At 53.2% G+C, this 17,793-nt stretch overlaps 1 protein-coding gene across 1 annotated transcript; it reads right to left on the bottom strand.

Annotated features, from left to right (window-relative positions):
• Positions 1 to 222: 222 nt before the first annotated feature.
• On the bottom strand, positions 223 to 10,832 carry ACRBP (acrosin binding protein). Its single transcript, XM_054270159.1, is given in 11 exon segments — positions 223 to 348; positions 832 to 918; positions 994 to 1,161; positions 1,259 to 1,438; positions 1,593 to 1,725; positions 7,052 to 7,328; positions 7,532 to 7,634; positions 7,748 to 7,842; positions 10,428 to 10,658; positions 10,696 to 10,781; positions 10,783 to 10,832. Coding segments are annotated over 11 exon segments (1,536 nt in total).
• Between the last annotated feature and the right edge of the window lie 6,961 nt (positions 10,833 to 17,793).

Raw genomic sequence — 17,793 nt, 5'->3', positions numbered from 1 at the left:
CCAAGCTGCACCAGGGGAGGTTCAGGCAGATATTAGGAAAAAAATTTCTTCATTGAAAGGGTGGTCAGGCATTGGGACAGGCTCCCCAGGGAAGTGGTGGAATCACCAGCCCTGGAAGTGTTCAAAAAACAAGTGGTTGTGGCACTTTGTGATATGGTTTAGAGGGCATGGTGGTATTTGGTCATAGGCCTTGACTATCTTGAAGGTCTTTACAAACTTTAATCATTTTTGTGGTTGCTTCCTGGTGAGGCTTTGGAACCTCTCTTGCCACAGCTGCACCTCCTTTTCTCCCTCCCTGGCACTCAGCACCCGGTAGGCCATGTTACGGCTGCACTTCACACGAACCACCTGGAGAACCAAAGAGAGCCTGGGTTTGTAGGGCTGCTGCCACTGCCCTTCCTTCCCCAGGGAAAGAGATCTCCATGATGGATGGCACCTGGAGGCTGGGATGATGAGGGCACCAGGGGGAAGGGAGGGGGACCAGCTGAACTGACAGCTGCACTGTGTGTTTGCTAGGATACAGGCCAGTCCTCTGTCCTGCTCTGGTGATTTGGGGTTTTGCTACTGCTTAGCAAATGGAGGAGATCCTGCCCTTCAGAGATATAAAGGGATATCATCTCTCACATCACCCGTGCAAATCCCACCCAGCAATGACACCCCAGTTGTGCTGGGCCACTGTTTGTCTCCCCACCTCCCCCAAGCACACCCCATTGTGTCCTCCTAGAAGGAAAAGCGGTGGGCCAGTGAGGCCAGCAGGGGCTTGGGGCTGGCTGTGGAGGGGCCAGCCATGGAGGAGCAGATTGTGCAAAAGGCAGCATAGCTGCTTCTCACCCTCTCGTTGTAGATGCTGTTCAGGAGGCACTGGTAGCTCTTGAACATGCAGAAGTTGGGGTGCTGAACCCCGCTCGAGTCACAGATCTGGTGACAAGGGAATGGTGGTCAGAGAAAGAAGAGGAGGAGAAGGGATGGGAGCATCCACTGATGGTCACCCACCTTTCCTGAGCTATCCATGTCTGGGAAGGTTTCATACTCTGCCTTCAGCCAGAGGGTCACAGCAGGGTCGTTACAGCCATAGATGGCCATCCGGCTGCACCAGTACTCCATCCTCATCCCTCTCAGAAAGTTCATGTTGTCGTCACTCAGGCTCTGCGAGGATGTGGACTGCAAAGGGTGGGATAAAGTGAGCCATGCTTCTTTCTGCCCCTCCCCAGCTCCCACTGCAGGAAGAGAGCAGCAGGAGGCAGAGCTGGCTCGGTACCTGGGCCTGGATGTAGCTGTGCTGGGCGGAGATCTCGGGGTTGATGTAGGGGGAGAAGGCGCCCGAGTCGCAGGGCACGCGGTTCAGGCTCTCGATGTTCTGGCACTGCTCCCTCTTCAGCGAGCAGAAGGCGCAGTCGGGGCACAGGTCCGTGTGGTGCCGCCCAAGGTTGTCACACACCTGGGGAGTCAGGGGGGAAAAGGACACTGAGACCCTCCCCACAGAGGAGGCTGAGGAGTTCCCATGTTCCTGCCGCCCTGGCCAGCCAGGTCAGCTTCTCTCAGGAGGTGGCCTGCGCACAGTGGGGACCAGAGGTGGACACTGGTGTCTTTACCGAGTCTCCGAACCCAAGGACTCTTTTTTCCATCTCCTTCCAGGCCGTGGTGATCATTGATGAGAGGCAATTTCCCTCCAGCACTGCGTAGCACAGGACCAGCACTGCCTCATCATTCCGCAGGGCTAGAAGGCTGACAGAGAAAGGGAAGGAGGGAGTCATTCCTTGCCACAAACAGCAGAGATGCATCTTCAGTTAGAAACTGAAAACAACCCCAAAACAAAGTAAAAAATCCCGTCCCAAAGAAACCTTGGGCTCTTGGCCAAATTGCACAGAGGAATGGGGCTCTGCAGGGTCTGCATGTGCTTGTGTGACACAGAGGCTGCAGGGGGGTTGCTGTGCATTTGAGGGCATGTGAGAGGCACTGGATGAGGGGCACAGCTCAAAGAGCTTTCCCAGGGCCCCTGCAGCAGCTGCTGCGTAATTTCATCCATCTGAGTGCACAGTGAAGAGATGTTTGTTAGATATCTGCTGAGTGTTGAACGTTGGGCAGCCCCACTTGGGTCTGGGGATGTCACATATTATGCCTCCCTCCCAAGTATTTGACAGAAAGGGGGAAAAACTTGTTAACCATGAATTTGCTGTTCATCCAAACTGACATGGGTAGCTAAAAGTAGAAAATGTAAGGACAATGGGATCAGAGCAATGAGAATATTTGGCATCTCTTAGGAACAATGGAATTTGTAAACATGGTACAGAACTGTTAGCAGACAGGGATGGTTGGTTTCAATCATCATCAATGATGCAGAAGAGGTAAACATGCTCATTAGATATTTGCCTCTTGTGTCTGGAGACAAAGCCAGTGATAAATAAACAAACTTTGATCTGACAGGGAATAAAGAAGAGCAGCAACTGCTTATATTAAAATGCTCTTAAAATGCATGCACGGGCTAACATGTATGGACAAGTTTTCCTGAGAATATTTGAAACTTCATGGAGACCTGCAGATTAGCATTAAAAAAAAATTTAAGAAGAGGTAGAGAACGTGAAGGAAGGTCATGAAGACGAGATTTCCTAAGGCCTGGAAAACTTTCACCTAGAGGTAGAAGGTAGGAAAGCATCCCTCAGTTAAGCAAAGACACCAGTGGGTTCCCACTCAGTCAGCCAGCCCTTCTACCGAGGAGGGCTTCAGCTGGAAAGCTCTCCTTGTCAGCAGGTGGAAGAGTGACTGGAATTTGGGGCAAGATCCATTTAAACCAAATGACTTTTGGTGACTGGAATCTAGAGCGTGATCCATTCAAACCAGAAGCAAACTACATCTTCCTGACACCAAGGGTGTTTAGCATGGGAGCAGCTGATGGGTGCTTCCTCCACAGCTCAGAGACTTCAAAAAGATATCTCAAACTTCTATTGGGAGAGGAGCCTGTGGCTCAACCACATAGCACTGTTGTTTTCTTTGGGGCTCACCAGACATGACTTCATGTCCTGTGCTGAGCAGGGCAATTCCTAGACCTGAATGTTAAAAATGATGAGCTTCCCAGAAAACTGAGTTGTGCCACACTGCCTAAGTTTACCAAGAAATTCTGCTGTGCTCTCTGTCACAGTCTTTTCCGCCTCTATCTCTGCTCTCCATCTCTGCTGTGAGGTTTTCTGGCCTCACAGTTGCAAATTTATGAGCTGATTTACCACCTCTGGGTGAGTATAACAGCACTGCTGCTGGTTCTCTCCTCTCGCTGACATGCTGCTGAGCTGTTTGTGGATGCACAGAGGTTTCACCATGCTTCAGGGAAAGGGATGGCGCTATCTAAAGTGAGTTCCTAATGCAAATCTCTCCCCAGATTAGCACCTCTGCATGTTATTGTCCTAACCACGGCCCTGGAAAAAGCCTAGCGGGTACTGTGAGGCAAAGATCCAAAGGGAACATGGAAAAAACCCAAAGCAGGATTAAGAAGAACCTGTGGGCCGAGATCAGAAGTTGATCCAAGGCAAAAGAGAGAACTTCAGGTAGCAGCTTATCATACTTGAGCATCTCAGGATGTGGAAGGACACGCAGAGCCTGCTTCAGTGGTATCTCTGAGGAGTGCTGGTGAGCAGCACCCGCCTCTCCCGCCGCGTAATGACAAGGATTTGGGCCATTAGCTTTTGGCTGCTGAGCCTGCCTGATACTGGCTGGCTGAGGTGCAGGGAGCACCTGAGGCGAACAGAAAAGGAGATAAGGAGAGAACAGCAGCTTTCCAGCACCTGGTAAATTCTGATTTGGGGGGCTTGCTGCAGGAAACTAAAACCAGCTATGAAAAAGCCACTCTTAACAGCTTCAGAAAGAGAAAAAAGATCTTTGACTGCATGCCAGGCCTGGTTATGGGTGATGATAATTGAAAGAGGTTTTTTTTTTTTTTTTTCCTGGGGATGGTATTTTTAATGAAGGGTCTGGCCTTAAAATGAAAGCCTCTGGGGCTGAAGTAGATAAGCACCACAAGGACTGTTTGGAGGAGTACAGCAGCAGGAGGAGGAGGGGAGTCACCAGGAGTGTGTGTATCTCCCACTGCACACAAGTATCTCAAGGATGGGTGTCAAGAGGATGGTGTCAGACTCTCTTCAGTGGTTCCTGGCCACAGGATGAGAAGTGGCCATAAACTAAAACACAAAGAGTTCCACCTCAGCATCAGGAAGAACTTCTTTAAATTGAGGGTGGCAGAACACTGGAACAGGCTGTCCAGGGAGGTGATGGAGTCTCCCTCTCCAGGCAATCAAAACCCACCTGGACAGGGTCCTGTGTCACCTGCTCCAGGTGACCCTTCCTTGGCAAGGGGTTGGACAGAATGATCTCCAGCCCTAACAGTTCTGGGATGCTGAGAGGGCTCGGAGCAGCCTTGTTGGGAAGCTGGGCTCACGTGAACCACAGGTGAGCATCCACCTGTGAATACCAACAGAATAAGATCTGGATCCAGGACAGCTGTGATGCTGAAAGGGGTGCAGGGGTTGTAGCTGACAAATGACACAACTCTGGGAAGCTCTGGGAAAAAGGGAAAATGCAATTCTTCCTGCAAACAGAAAAGCAGGGAAGGGAGGCTGATGTCTTTCCATGTACCCAAATGCTGAATCCCATCACTGGGTAGTGCATCCAGAGCTGGAACATGGGCCTGTTTCAAAGGGACACTGAAAGCTGCTGCAGAAAATGAGAGTTGCATGGGCTTTACAAGAGAGTTGCAGAGCTCTCTTTAGCTTGTTGCAAGACTGAATCACGGTTTAGAGGTAATTCTGAGGAGAGGAAATACTAGGAAATAAGGCAGAAAGCACAATAAGGACTAAAAATAGCGAATAGGTGCCATAATTTTCATTTCCCCTTCCTGCGCAATGAATGATTCACTGCTACCAGAAAGACCACAGGAAAGTGCTGCAGATTCTTCTTGTGTTGTACCCCTGCCCTGTCCCCCTCTAAAGATCACAGTCAGCCTCATCAGGCACTATGAAACTGCAATAGCTGCCAGAGCAGCTGCCACAAGCCACAGGGGATGGATAAGAAGGATGGATGTCCTGCTTGGCATAAGACCCTTGGGAAGACACGCAGCTCTGGGATCAGTGCTCATCACAGCCCTGCCCACCTTGTGTAAAACCAGACGCTTAATGGCACCTGTGCACAACGACCAGTCCCACCCAGCACTGCTCCCCTTGCTGGAATGGAAGTGCCTCCAGGCATTCTGCCCCTTTTTAGGTCATGCTTTGAAGTCCCAGTGAGAGGAGGCGGGATGCGGCGCGCTGCAAAGCTGACAGGCAGGGTCTATCTCGCCTTTTTATCCTTCCGTGGGGCTTTAAGCCTTGCTTAGCATGATTGATGGGGCTCGGCTGCCAGTCACAGACACACAGTCAGCATTAGTGGCTTTGAGAAGCTCTGCAGCAGAGCAGCGAGTGTCATCTGCCATCACAGCAGTCCCCCAGTAATCCCAACAGAGCTCAGTCACAGCAAGGCTCAGTTCCAGAGGCAGGGAGAACGAAATCCTCAATGAAACACCATTGGCAAAATGGTATGAGAGCACATACACCAGGAAAACTTCTTCCAGGCTGTGAAAGCCTCCTATGATATTAGGAGGGAGGATGACACGTGTTAGAGGCTTGCAAGGAGACAGTTATGGCTTTAACAACACGATGCAGTTCATCTGTACATGCAGAAGTGAATCTCTGGCTGCACTGAGGCAGTGGTGTGCAACCTGCTCAAGAGAAACCACAGATGTGCAATGAGGCACGAAATCTGTGCGCTTACAGGAACATCACTGGCCTGCAAGAGCACGAAACCAAAATGACTTCTCCATGAAAACCACATCTAGACACCTTTTTTTTTTCCTCTTAGTAAGCAAAATAATATTTGAATGTCATTCAAAGCAAATGGTCCTCAGCCACAAGGTACCAAAGGATCAAAAAGTGACTTTGAGTGAAAGCATAACATCCTTTTGCAGGTCTTTTCTCTGTCCCCAGCCCCAGGTACCTGAGGACAGAGGTAAACAGATCCTGGCAGACCAGCTGAGAAGAGCTCAATGTGCTCCATGAGCTCCTCACGCATCTGTAGGCCAGAGGAGCTGAGGAGGGTGTGTGAAAGGGCTGCACATGTGAAAAGCTGGCCTGGGGCAGGGCCCTGTGCTGAACTGCCGTGGTGCTGCCTCCAAAACCAGAATGGGGAACCAGGAACACCATCCTAGGAAGAGCTGGGCACACATCCAGAGTGTGCACAGAATAGGGAACCAGGAGCACCCCAGGCAGAGCTGGGCACACATCCAGAGTGCACAGAATGGGGAACCAGGAGCACCCCAGGAAGAGCTGGGCACACATCCAGAGTGCACAGAATGGGGAACCAGGAGCACCCCAGGAAGAGCTGGGCACACATCCAGAGTGCACAGAGGTGCACGTGCTCCAGGAGAAGGAGTGGCCTGGCACAGCTCCTGGCTGTTTCCTGGCCCAGGGCTGCTGTAACTCCCTTGGGTGAGGACAGAGCACTCCTGGGAGGGCTCCTCAGGCCAGGCTGCTTTGAGAAACATCTGCTTTGCCTTGCACACCAAGAGGCAAGGAGCACAGTGAGACACATCCCAAGGACCTGTGTGTGCAAGGACGCTGTTTCTGCACATCACCCAGACTCCTGGGACACATGTTTGGGGGAGGACGAGTGCAGAGGTGATTGCACAGTGCAGGTGGCCACAATGGGGGGAAACAGGCATGGCACAAAGCCCTGCCTGCAGCTCAGGCCCAGACTAAACTCACTCTGCTCAGGATGCAAGGACAGTGCTATTTTCAGGCACTAACAGTGCTGGATCACCCTCTCCCTGCTCACTTTGTGCTGGAGCGAGGGGTGCCTGGGGGCTCCCCAGGAGCATTCCTGCTCTGGATGGGACAGCTTGCTCCAGAACACTTGCCCACCCTCACCAGCGGCTCCGAGCAGGGACATGGATGCCCTGGGGCTGCTGCCCGGTGTGCAGGAGCAGAGCCCTGCACGGGTGGTGTGAGGTACCCAGAAAGGACAGAGTGCCCCTCACCTGCCTCGGGGGGGAGCTCCCTGCTCTGATGTGTATCCTGGGCCTGAGCTGGTGGAGTTCCAAGAGGAGGCCTTGTTGTCCAAGGAGGCATCCAAGGAGAGGGCCGAATGGATCAGCTGCCAGATGCTTTTTCTCAGGTTTTGTTCGTCGGGGGATTCCGTCCTGGAGGGTGAGGTGGCAGCCCAGAGGTTCGGTGTGTGCACGGTCCTGTTCTTCTGCCAGGGCGTGGGCACCTCTGGCATGGCTGTGGGGGGCTTCATGGGCCACGGTTCCTGAGCTAACAGGGCAGGAGAGAACTTGAGAGGGTGCGCCGCGCTGTCCTGCAGCAGGGGCCAGGACAGCCTGCTCCTGAGCGGGGACACAGGGGGATGGAGCGGCCCGGGGCGGCTTTGGAGGCGGGACAGAGAGGTGCAGAGGTGCAGAGCAGCCGCGGGAGCCCAGCAGGGCAGCGGGGGGCCCCGCACAGCTCGGCAGCCGTACCTGGTGTGACAGGGGAGGCTCTGCTCTCCAGCGAGGGCTGCACCGGGCTGGAGGGCTCAGCCGGGGAGGGGCTGGCGAGAGACTCGCTCGCACATGAGACTCGCTGCGTGCAGGGGAGAGGGGAAACACGACTCTCGCCGGTTATCCTCCCTTCCTCCTCACCCTCCCGTTTGCCAGGAGATGCTCCCCCCAGCCGTGCCACAGCCCGCTCCTCACCTTGATGAAGAACTGCTGTTTGAGGCAGCGGTACTGGGCGAACTGGCAGAAGGTCTGGAACTCCGCCACCTCTGGAAACTGAGAGCAGACTGGCCCTAGAGACAGAGATGTGGGATGGAGGCAGGCCTGGGTGCACCAGGAGATGGAGACCCTCTCATCTGGCAGCTGGTGGGTGCAGGGAAAGGTCCAAGCTGTGTGCCCTGAGGTGGAGATCACAGCCCTGGGCTGTTGGAGCTCCCATTCCAGGCACCACATCCCTTCTCCCTCCAGCCCCCTGAGGGTTCCCTTTGTCCTTCTGCCCTTTTTCACACAGGTATCTTCCCTATGACAGAGACACCAACTTCCTTTTTCCAGCATCTGATGCTTCTGTCATTAGTCCTTGCTGGGTTTGAAAAAGAGAAAAAAGGCAAGTAGTGATATAATAGGTTAAAAAGATGAGCAGACCGGGCCTGGGAGCACCAGAGAATCAGAGAATGGTTTGGTTTGGAGGGGTCCTTATAGACCATCAAGTTCCGAGTTCCCTGCCATGGGCAGGTACCCCTTCCACAGGACCAGGTTGCTCAAAGACCCATCCAGCCTGGTCTTGTTGGGTCAGGGATGGGGCTGTGACAGCTCCTCCAGGCAGATGGCTCCAGAGGAGACAAATTCTTCAGGGCAATATAATTTGACATTGATTCCAGCCTTGCAGGGGATGGAGGAAGGTCCACAGGGCCAGGATGCCTGTGCCTGTACACACATAAACTGCAGTCTTGACCAGCACTGCCAGCACGCTGACTGCAGAGCTGCAGCTCTTGCAGCCATTGCAGGAAAGCCAAGGGTGTGCAGAAGAGCAGGAAACCCTGAAGAATTGGGTGGTTTTGTGCTCCCTCTGCTCTAGGAGTGCATGGCCTGTCTGGCACAGCCAGCCCTGTGAGAGCAGGGGAGTGCTGCTGAGAGGGAGGGCATTAGCAGTGAAATTGCTCCCCTGGTTCTGCTCGTGCACCATCCTTCACCCTGTGCTCCCTTCTTGTGCTCAGCAAACAGCTGCACCATCAAAAGCAGAATTTCAGACACACACCAGGATCCCAGCCCAGAAAAACACCCATCTTGTAGGGAAAACTCCAGAACCCCACCCCATGCCGTGTTCAAAGCCCAGGGTATTGCAGGGAGCACTCCAGCTTGTTTAAAGCACAAGGTGACTGCCTCCCTCAGCAGCACACCTGAACGGGCACAGCCAATGCTCATGGATATCTGGGTGTAGGCAGCACTGCCACAGCCCTGTGAGGACAGCAGAGGCTAAACATGAGAGAATATACACTCTGCCACATCTGTTCCACCTCTCAGCCTGGCTGAAGCGTGCCAAAATAGCCCCCAAACTGGGAAAAAAGGTAACACAAAGGGGAATAAATTCTGCTGGATAGGTGTGTGAGGCTGAGGGATGGGAGAAGAGAAGGTAAAGAGGGCAACCTGCAGAACTGTCCCATCTTCTGGCATTTCCAGATGCTTCTGTTCTGGAGAACTGAGTCTCTGAAGGCAGCAGCAGTGGGAGTGTGGCTGGACATGACAAAGAGCAGTGCTGGGGAATTGGGCACCACGAGGAGAGGAACCAGGGACAGAGCCTGGGTGCACAAAGCACCAGGGCACAGTGGATTGCAGGTGCCCAAAAGTGAGTGAGGAGCACAGGGCCCATCCCTGGGTCTGGTGATGTGGGGTGGGACTCGTTCCCCCAACACAGCTGCAGAAACCAGCAAGAAATAGTTGCCCTCAAGCTGCAGTCCAAATAAGCACAGTTGGCTGATCATTCAGCTCATTGACGTTCACATCTAAATATAAAGACATATTTTTTTATGAGAAAATTGCTCCTATTTTTTTTTTCCTCTGAAGAAAAATACAACAGAAGTAGTCCCAAGTTTTTCAGCTGCACAGATATAATTATACCACTTAAATTCTCTGATGCAGGGGTGCAGGGAAAATATGACTGCAGAGATCTGAAGGGTGCTGTTGCTATGGTGCTTTCTGAACTGGGATGTTTCTTGGCTCCTGAAATGTTAAACACTTAAAAAGGCAGCTTATCATCTCAAGTTTTCTTAAAGACCTACGAGAGCCCACGAGCAAAGATTCTGCATTAACCCTCTGATGAAGCTGGGAGGAGCTGGTAGGAGATGAGGAGCTACACTGAGCTTGAGAAAACTGTGGCCACTTTCTCCTCCTGCCACCCCACCAACAGAGGTGGGCAGAAAGGAAGGGCCACCCAAGTGCCTGTGGCTCCCTTGGCTTTGCATGACCTGTAAAGAGAGGCTGGGACTGCTGTGCTTGCTCAGCTGGGTGAAGAGGAGCACTCCCAGCAGCCCACAAGGGCTTGAAGGAAACCTACAGGAGGACAAACCCTTTTTGGTGGTCCCAGACAACATACGGAGCGGGGGGAGGAACCATGAAATTCCTGCTTAGGAGGTTAGGGCTGGCCTTTGGGAAAAGGTGTTTTTCCTCCAGGAAAGCGGTGCAGCACTGAAAGGGACGCTCAGAGCAGCCACAAACCCCGCTGTGCCCTGGTTCTGGAGCAGTTCTGTTCCAAGCTGCTCTTTGGGCCACAGAGCCCAAACCAGGCCATCCCATTCCCAGTGCCTTGTGGTATTTCGGGGCAGAGGGGCATCCAGGCCGCTCCAGCTGCATCCGTGTGCTCCGGGGCGGGCGCTGCCCTTACCTTTGGGGATCTCTCCGTGGTTCTCGGCGCGGTCCAGGCGCAGGATGCTGGGGCTCAGGCAGCCGTACGCCTGCCGCAGCAGGCAGAACATGTTGGCCTGCCAGGGCGGGTGCAGCTTGGCGAAGAACTTCTCGTACTCCCGGTCCGACAGCGGGCTGCCCGGCACCGCCGGCACCGGCGCTGCCACCGCGCCCGCCGCCAGGGCCAGCACCGTGCCTGCGGGACAAACACACCGGGGTGGGATGGGCTGGGATGGGGTGGGCTGGGATGGGATGGGATGGGCTGTCCTCGATGAGGACAAGGGGGTGGAGGTGAAGGAGCAGCTGGCAGGTTGGCCGGCTCCTGCCCGCTGGCACAGAGTGCTGGGACAAGCACTGCAGATGCTGGCCTGAGGTCTGCCTCCATCAGCCTTGCCTACGGGGTGCTGGGGTAACCGGGCCCCCCAGGGAAAAGGGGGGGGGGGGAAAGAGTAAAAAGGAAGAAAAAAAACCCCAAAAGACTTTAAAAGTCAGATTTTATTGTGGGCTTGGTTTGGACGGGGGGGGGGGATGTGGGGGGAAGTGTTTTTATTTTGGTTTTGTTGTTTCCTTTTTCTGTGTATGTGTGTGTTTGGGGTTTTGTTGTTGTTGTTGTTGTTGTTGTTTGTGGTTGTTTTTTTTTTTTTGGAAGGGGTGTTGATGTGCTTTTCTATTTTTCCCCTGAAAAGCCCCCGCCTGCAGAGGCACCCACAGCGGTGGTGGCTCCCCTGCCCCCTGTAGCGCCACGCTAAGGGCACATCCCTGTGCAGGGGGACATCCCTCCATCTCCTCCCTCCCCTCTTCGCCTCCGGCCGGGCCCCCTCTCCTGCTGCCTCCGCACTGTGCTCTGTCCCCACCCCAGTTCCCTGGAAGAGCCTCCAGGGCGGGCGGAGCTGGGGCGGGCATGGCCTGGGGCCCGGGTGGGGCGGTCCTGTGGGGCAGCAGCACATCGGGGGCTCGGAGGTGGCCCGGCAAGGGCGGTCACTTACTCAGCAGCCAGAGGAGCCACTTGGTGTGTGCCACACGCTTCAGCATCATGGAGCTGCTCGGCGGCCAGGCGGGATCACTCACCCCGCGCAGGGCAGGGCCGGGGGCTCCGAGCGCTCGGGTTCTGCCCTTGGCAACGGTGGAACCATTCCCGAGCCGCGGCGCCGCAATCGGAACCGGACACCGGACCCGGGCAGCGCCGGGGCTGGGGAGGGGCTGCGGGCAGCAGCCGGGCTCGGGGACACGGCCACTCGCAGGGAGGGGACGCGCCAGGCTCATGGGGACAGGGAGGAGCGGGAGCCAGGCTGGGAGCTTCTCCCTCTGTCTGGGGACACGGCGGCGGCTGGGAACGACCCGCAACAGAGTCTGAGGCCTGGCCAGGCTAAGCTGAGGCTGAGGGTACCCCAAAAGTGGTACCTAAATGGTTCCTGTGGGGCACCTTAAACCCCAGACTGTTTTATGCGGGGGAAAGGAGGCAGCATCTGTTCCGTCTGCAGGGCTTTGGGAAGCACCCCGTGCCTTCCCAGGAGTGTCCCAGCACCAGCTTGTTCAGAGTGTGGTGGGAAGATGGCTTGATCTCTCCCACTTTCTGAACTCCCGGGAGTCAAGGGAGCACCAGCTGGTCTCCCTCGGCACAGGGGCCCTGAGCCCCTCTCTGAGCGCAGCAAAGCCTTCCCAGGAAAAAGCAGGAAGATTGCCGCCGGCAAAAAGGGTTTAGGCACCACCAGAGCCCCAAGGCCTGGCTCTGAGGCAGACCCACATCCCTGCCCGTTTCCGAATGCCGGGACAGCCGGAGCAGGGCACGGACCCCGCATCCCTGGGCTGGCCCCGCGGGATGCGGAGCGGGGGCGCCTCCTGCGCCACGGGGAGAGAGAGAGAGAGAGACACGGCCGCAGCCGCACGGGTGAGCAGCGGGCAGCAAAACGCCGGGCACGGCAGCTCCGGCAAGTGCCGGCGTCAGCAGAAGTCGGGCTGGCACCGCCTGCCACCTCTGTCACCCTGCCACCCCTGCCAGCCGTGTCGCCCTGCCAGCCCCGTCACCCTGCCACCCCTGTCACCCCTGTCAGCGCTGCCACCCCTGTCACCCCTGTCACCCTGCCACCCCGGCTGTGCGGAGCGGCTCCGGCGGGGCCGAGGAGGAGCTGCGGGCAGAGCGGGCAGAGTTTGCAGCCGCGCTGCGGGGCTGGCACACCGCCTGCCCTGCCCTGCGGCCATTCGGGACAGCAGGGTGACAGCTCCCATGGGATGCTCCGGCTGCGGTGCGGGGCTGGCACACCGCCTGCCCTGCCCTGCCCTGTGGCCGTTCGGGACAGCAGGGTGACAGCTCACATCACTTTTATGCAGTCTGGTAAAGAGGCGTGTGCGATCAGCGGGGCCTGGCAGGAGACGAGCTGGGGTTTGCTCTGAGGTGCCTTGTTGGAAAGCAGCGTTTCTGAGAGCCTTGAAGCCTGACCATTTATAAACAGCACTCTGAATTTTGAATGGTTTCGCAGCTCTTTAGAAAAGCAATGATCAGGAGAGTTTTTCCAGCTAGATCTTGCTACCCATATTAAAACAGGCAACGCTGATGGAGATTGCATATTTTTGGCAGTTCCTAGTCTCCCATTACTTAGCTTGAGACATATATTCTTATTAACTGATTTTAGACAATTGCAGGACCTTCAGCTCCCTAGCGCTGTTAATCACCTCCACTTCTCTGCAATGAAACAGCCAAGGCTGAGCTCTGTCACCCTGTTTGAGAAAGAAGTTCAGTGCTGACCTCAGTGACAGATGGAAATGTGGGACTAAGGGAAGCGCACTGATGGGGCATGTCACAGAATCATAGAATCATGGAATGGTGTGGACTGGAAGGGACCTTAAAGATCATCCCATTCCAACCCCCTGCCGTGGGCGTGGACACCTGCCACTAGAACAGGTTGCTCAGGGCTCCATCCAGCCTGGCCATGAACACTGCCAGGGATGGGGCACCCAAAACTTGTCTGGGCAATGCCGCACAGTGTTATTGATGTCTGGCATGTGCTGGTTACAGTGCCTGTGTCCTCATGTGCCAGCAAGAGATTTATTTTCCTGAGAACAGGAAAGACGAACAAATGCAAAAGAAGGGGGACCTGCCAAAGGAGTGTCCCTTGGCTGCTCTCTGGTAGCAGTGCCTGTGGGGAGCTGCTGTTTGTTTGGAAAGGTGGGCACAGATGTGAGGAATGTTGGCTGCCCAGCACTCTTCATGCACTGTGCCACGTCCTGGACTTGGTTCAGGTTGTCAGAATCCTTCAGAAAGCTCCAAGTCCACAAGTGGACTCTGTAGAAGGCAGCGAGCCTCTGGCATGCGCCCAGCATTGCTGGGACGCTGCGGGAGCAGGAGGCACCACTGTGCTGCTGGATGAGGTGTGTGCCAGCTGGCTGTGGGCACCTGCACTTCACATCTTTGCAAAACCAAAGTCATCTCTGGGGGAGGGAGAGGAGGGGAGGAGCAGCAGCACCTTGTACCCGATGCATCAATGCTGCAGGCTGGGGGAAGCCTACTCCCCACCGCTGCATCGAGCAATTACAGCTGTCAGCAATGCGGGGGTGATGCCAATTCCAGCATTTTCTGATTTCCGAGGGCTCACTTGGCACCTTCAGGGCTGTGCCCTCAGTGATGCATTGCAAGCTGTGTGATTTTTGCAGTGGAGAAGATTTGCACCCTTGTTTCCAGGGCTGCCACAAAGCAGAGTTTCCTGCAGTGGTGTTCCTGTGCCAGCTGGGACCCGGCGGGCTGGGGGACACAGATGTCACCCCCAGGCCCACGGAGGGCCTGAGACAGCACAGGGAGCTGGAACAGCGGGACAAGAACCGCTGGAGGGGTGTTTTCCATGTTGTCATCCAGCTGCATGTCAGCCCTGAGCTTTGTAAGAGCCTGTCTGGCTTGTGAGGGACCCTCCTTCAGCAGAGGAGCTCCTCTTGTTGTTGTCTCAAATACTTTGGCTGTTTCTGAGCATTTTCCGTGCTGCATGTTCCACCACAAGCACCAGCAGCACTACAATGACTGAAAACCTCTTGGAAACTCCAGGACCGTGGCTCACGGGCCTTGTGTCAGCACAGTGAGTTAAACTGGGGGTTTGGGGCAGGGAGAGATGTCTGGCCAGCTCAAAACCACACAGAGATGGAGGCCACAAAGATCACCTGTGAGTTCCAGTGGCTTGTCAGCAGCATCCCCAGAAAGCATGTGTCTTAAATAGCTTGAAACGTGAGCAGAGATGATAGAAAAATGCTCCCAAAGGCCGCTGGTTGTGAATGTGTGCTGCTAGAAGCTGACCAGCAGGCTGCTTGGGGAGGAGGCCACGAGCAGCTCTGCTCGTGTGGGTGTTGGGGTGGTCCAGGACAGAGCCCCAAGACATGCCGGGTTGTGCATTCCGTGCAGTGCACCAAAGGAAGGGAGGAAGGTGTGATCCCTCCATTCCCTGAAACACACACCTAAAGGAGCAGGGAGAGAAGGGGACACTCACTCTGTCCACAGGAGAGTCCTGAGGAGCCTCTCAGCAGAGGGGACAGCCCTGCCCAGAGGCCCCAGAGCCATCACAGAGCGGACAAGCAGAGCCTCTTCCTCTTCAGCACAAACTCTTCCAGACACTGCTCCAAGATCCCAGTGCAGGGCACCTTCACCCTGTGGGAAGGGCTGCAGGTACAGCCCATGCAGAGCAGGGCTCAGATGCCCATCTGCACAGACAAAAGCACTTTTGGGAGCGGTCTGATTCAAACCAAAACTCTCTAAATTGCTGACTTTATTCGCAGGTTAAATCATCTTCATTCTGCATTTGTGCTTTATTTCGGTGGGTTTACTGTCATTGGCTGAGAGCTATGAGAATATGTTGATAAATATAGACTTTACATTAAAATTGGCACTCTTTTTAACCTGGTAGATATGTTAATCTATTCCCATTTGTACAAGCACCGCACAGTTATAACGTGCATTAATTCAAATACTTAATTTACATTTTATTTTGTTAGGAAATAGTGAATGAAGCATTTTTTACTTGACATTTAGAAAATGGAATATTTAATTGATTGCAAAAACAGCATTTAAAAATGGTTTCTTGAATTATTAATACAAACTAAAATGGAGTAGATACATAAAAGCCTGCTTGAACAAACTGCTGTAGCCTTTTAAGGCAGGTTTGTTTCATGCAAGAACAACCTGATCCAACCACAATCTCATCCCTAATGTGAGCAGGGGCTTGGAGTACAAAGCTCCAGAGAGGCTTCTTCCCTCCTCAGTCTTTCTGTGGTGAGTAAATGGGTTCTTCCAGCGACTGCATCATTCAGGCTTTCAGAACGAGGAAATGCCAAGGTCTCACACTTCTTTTCCTTGCCTGTTGTAATGTAAAAAATAATCCCTTTGCTACTCCCAGATGGGGTTTCAGTTTTGAGTGAGTTGTTTCTTCAGTGGCAGCAACCCAGCCCACTGAAACTAAATGGCACACCTGCAAAAACAGACCGAAGGGGACACCTTGCTGAACGTTTCTGTCACACCAAGATGTAGGAGCTCAGTGTTTGTCACAGCTTTGCCTGCCCTTAAGCCTTGGGCACAAATGTGTTTTTCTAAAACTAACACTCCTAGTTTCTTTTATGTATTCAGGAAAATAAACATAAATTAGCATACATTAATCAAGATGTTTGACTATTTTTATAAATGAAATTCATTTTATTAGATAAAAACAGCTTTATTTCTACTGATACTGTAACTAATAGGAAGCAGAGTTGGAGAAACTTCCTTCAGTTGTCTTTGGAAAGAAAGGTAGGACATTTCATTTCCTGCTTTTAGTCTTTAACTCTTTCAGTGCTGCAGTCTCCCTTGCCTACAGCCAGATCTTTAGAGCAGATGTTGCCACTGAGGCTCTCAATGCCTTCACACTGGCAGGGAGGAAGTAGAGCTGTGGTTGATTATAAGAAGCAGAACAGCTCAGAAATTTTCAAACTAGGCATGTCTGGGGGAAGGTGGGCTTATTTTCAGTCTGTAAGAGCAAGCTGTCTCTTGGGAATGGCTTCCACTGCCAGCTTGAGACCTCTGGGCTGATTTGGGCAACATTTGAGTTGCATATATGTGATGGTGAGACAGTGTCCCCCACACAGTCTGGGCGGTGGTTGGGTGAGTAATACCTCAAGAGTGCTTGAAGAAGGGCTGGGTGTTGCTGAGCTGGGGCTGAGTTTATCCACAAGCAGGAGAGGAAGGTGGCCCTGCTGGTGGGAGGTGACAGTCGTGGCTGGGATGGCACCTGTGCCATGGCCATGGTGGTGGCAGAGCCTGAGGGATGGGAATCTGAGGAGCACGTCTGCTCCTTGGAAAGGGGAATACTTTGCTGAACATCCTCGTCAGCACATTTGCCCAGCTACTCAGGAAAGATGCCCACAGATGGGGCAATCAAACTGGGCAAGATAAATTGGTCCTTTGTGTGCAGGACCAATTATTATTAATAAATGGGCTTAACAAGGCTGCAAAATTCTTCTCTCTTGTCACGCTCCGTGGCTCCAGCCTCCTGAAACTCAGACTTGACTCCACTCATCAACTAGGATATTTCCAATCACTCTAAAAGGGCAATTTCTCCAGCACCATTTTAGAAAGTGTTTATGTTGCACTGACAGCTGTTCCAGGAAATCTGCAAGCTAGCCAGTTCTGTAACAGAGTTCATGATTACTTTAACTGAGTATATCCCTTCTTTAAGCACTTCAATTCTTGGAGAAAGTAAACTTCTCAGATCCCATTACCACTACAGTGATCCAGGTAAATATTAACAAGGATCTTTAAAAAAAAAAACAAGTAATTTTTGACAGATTTTTTTGGCTACTTCCTGTCAATCTGATTTTATTTTGTTGACCTGGATTTCTTGCTTGTTTTAGAGAGAAGCAATTTACTTCCCTGCTGTTCCAGTATTTCACATCTGGACTGCTGTGGCAGCCTTCTTGACATCATTAAGGACCAAAAAAGGGCTGGCTCTTTTCCAGCCTCATAGGTTTTCCTCAGCAGTCCAGAGTCTGACAGAGATCAACCCACAGATGCCTCCAGGTGGCTTTCACAGGATGACAAACATCATTTATTGAGGACTGATGATCAAAAAAATCTTTGCCCCAAGAGGTGCCATTTAAAACCCTTCTTTACTGTTTGCCTAGGAAGTACACCATCTCCATATGACACCAGCACCAACACAGAATAAATATTTACAGAACACTTCCCCTCCTCTCATTACAAACAATTCTGCTATCTCCAGTCAGTAATGGACAAGTGCCATGTTCAATTATATCAAAAACAAAAGGCATTCTAAAAAAAGCTGCTCATGTTTCCAGCCTTGTCACTTACAGGCTTTGTTCCCACTGGCTTCAGTTTTGTACTT

Source organism: Melozone crissalis, unplaced genomic scaffold, assembly GCF_028551555.1.
Source record: "Melozone crissalis strain CALT ecotype California unplaced genomic scaffold, PUWL_Pcris_2 ptg000008l_1, whole genome shotgun sequence".
Taxonomy (NCBI): Eukaryota; Metazoa; Chordata; class Aves; order Passeriformes; family Passerellidae; genus Melozone; species Melozone crissalis.
The sequence above is the reverse complement of the archived record's forward strand: the minus strand, read 5'-3'. Positions and strand labels throughout refer to the sequence as shown.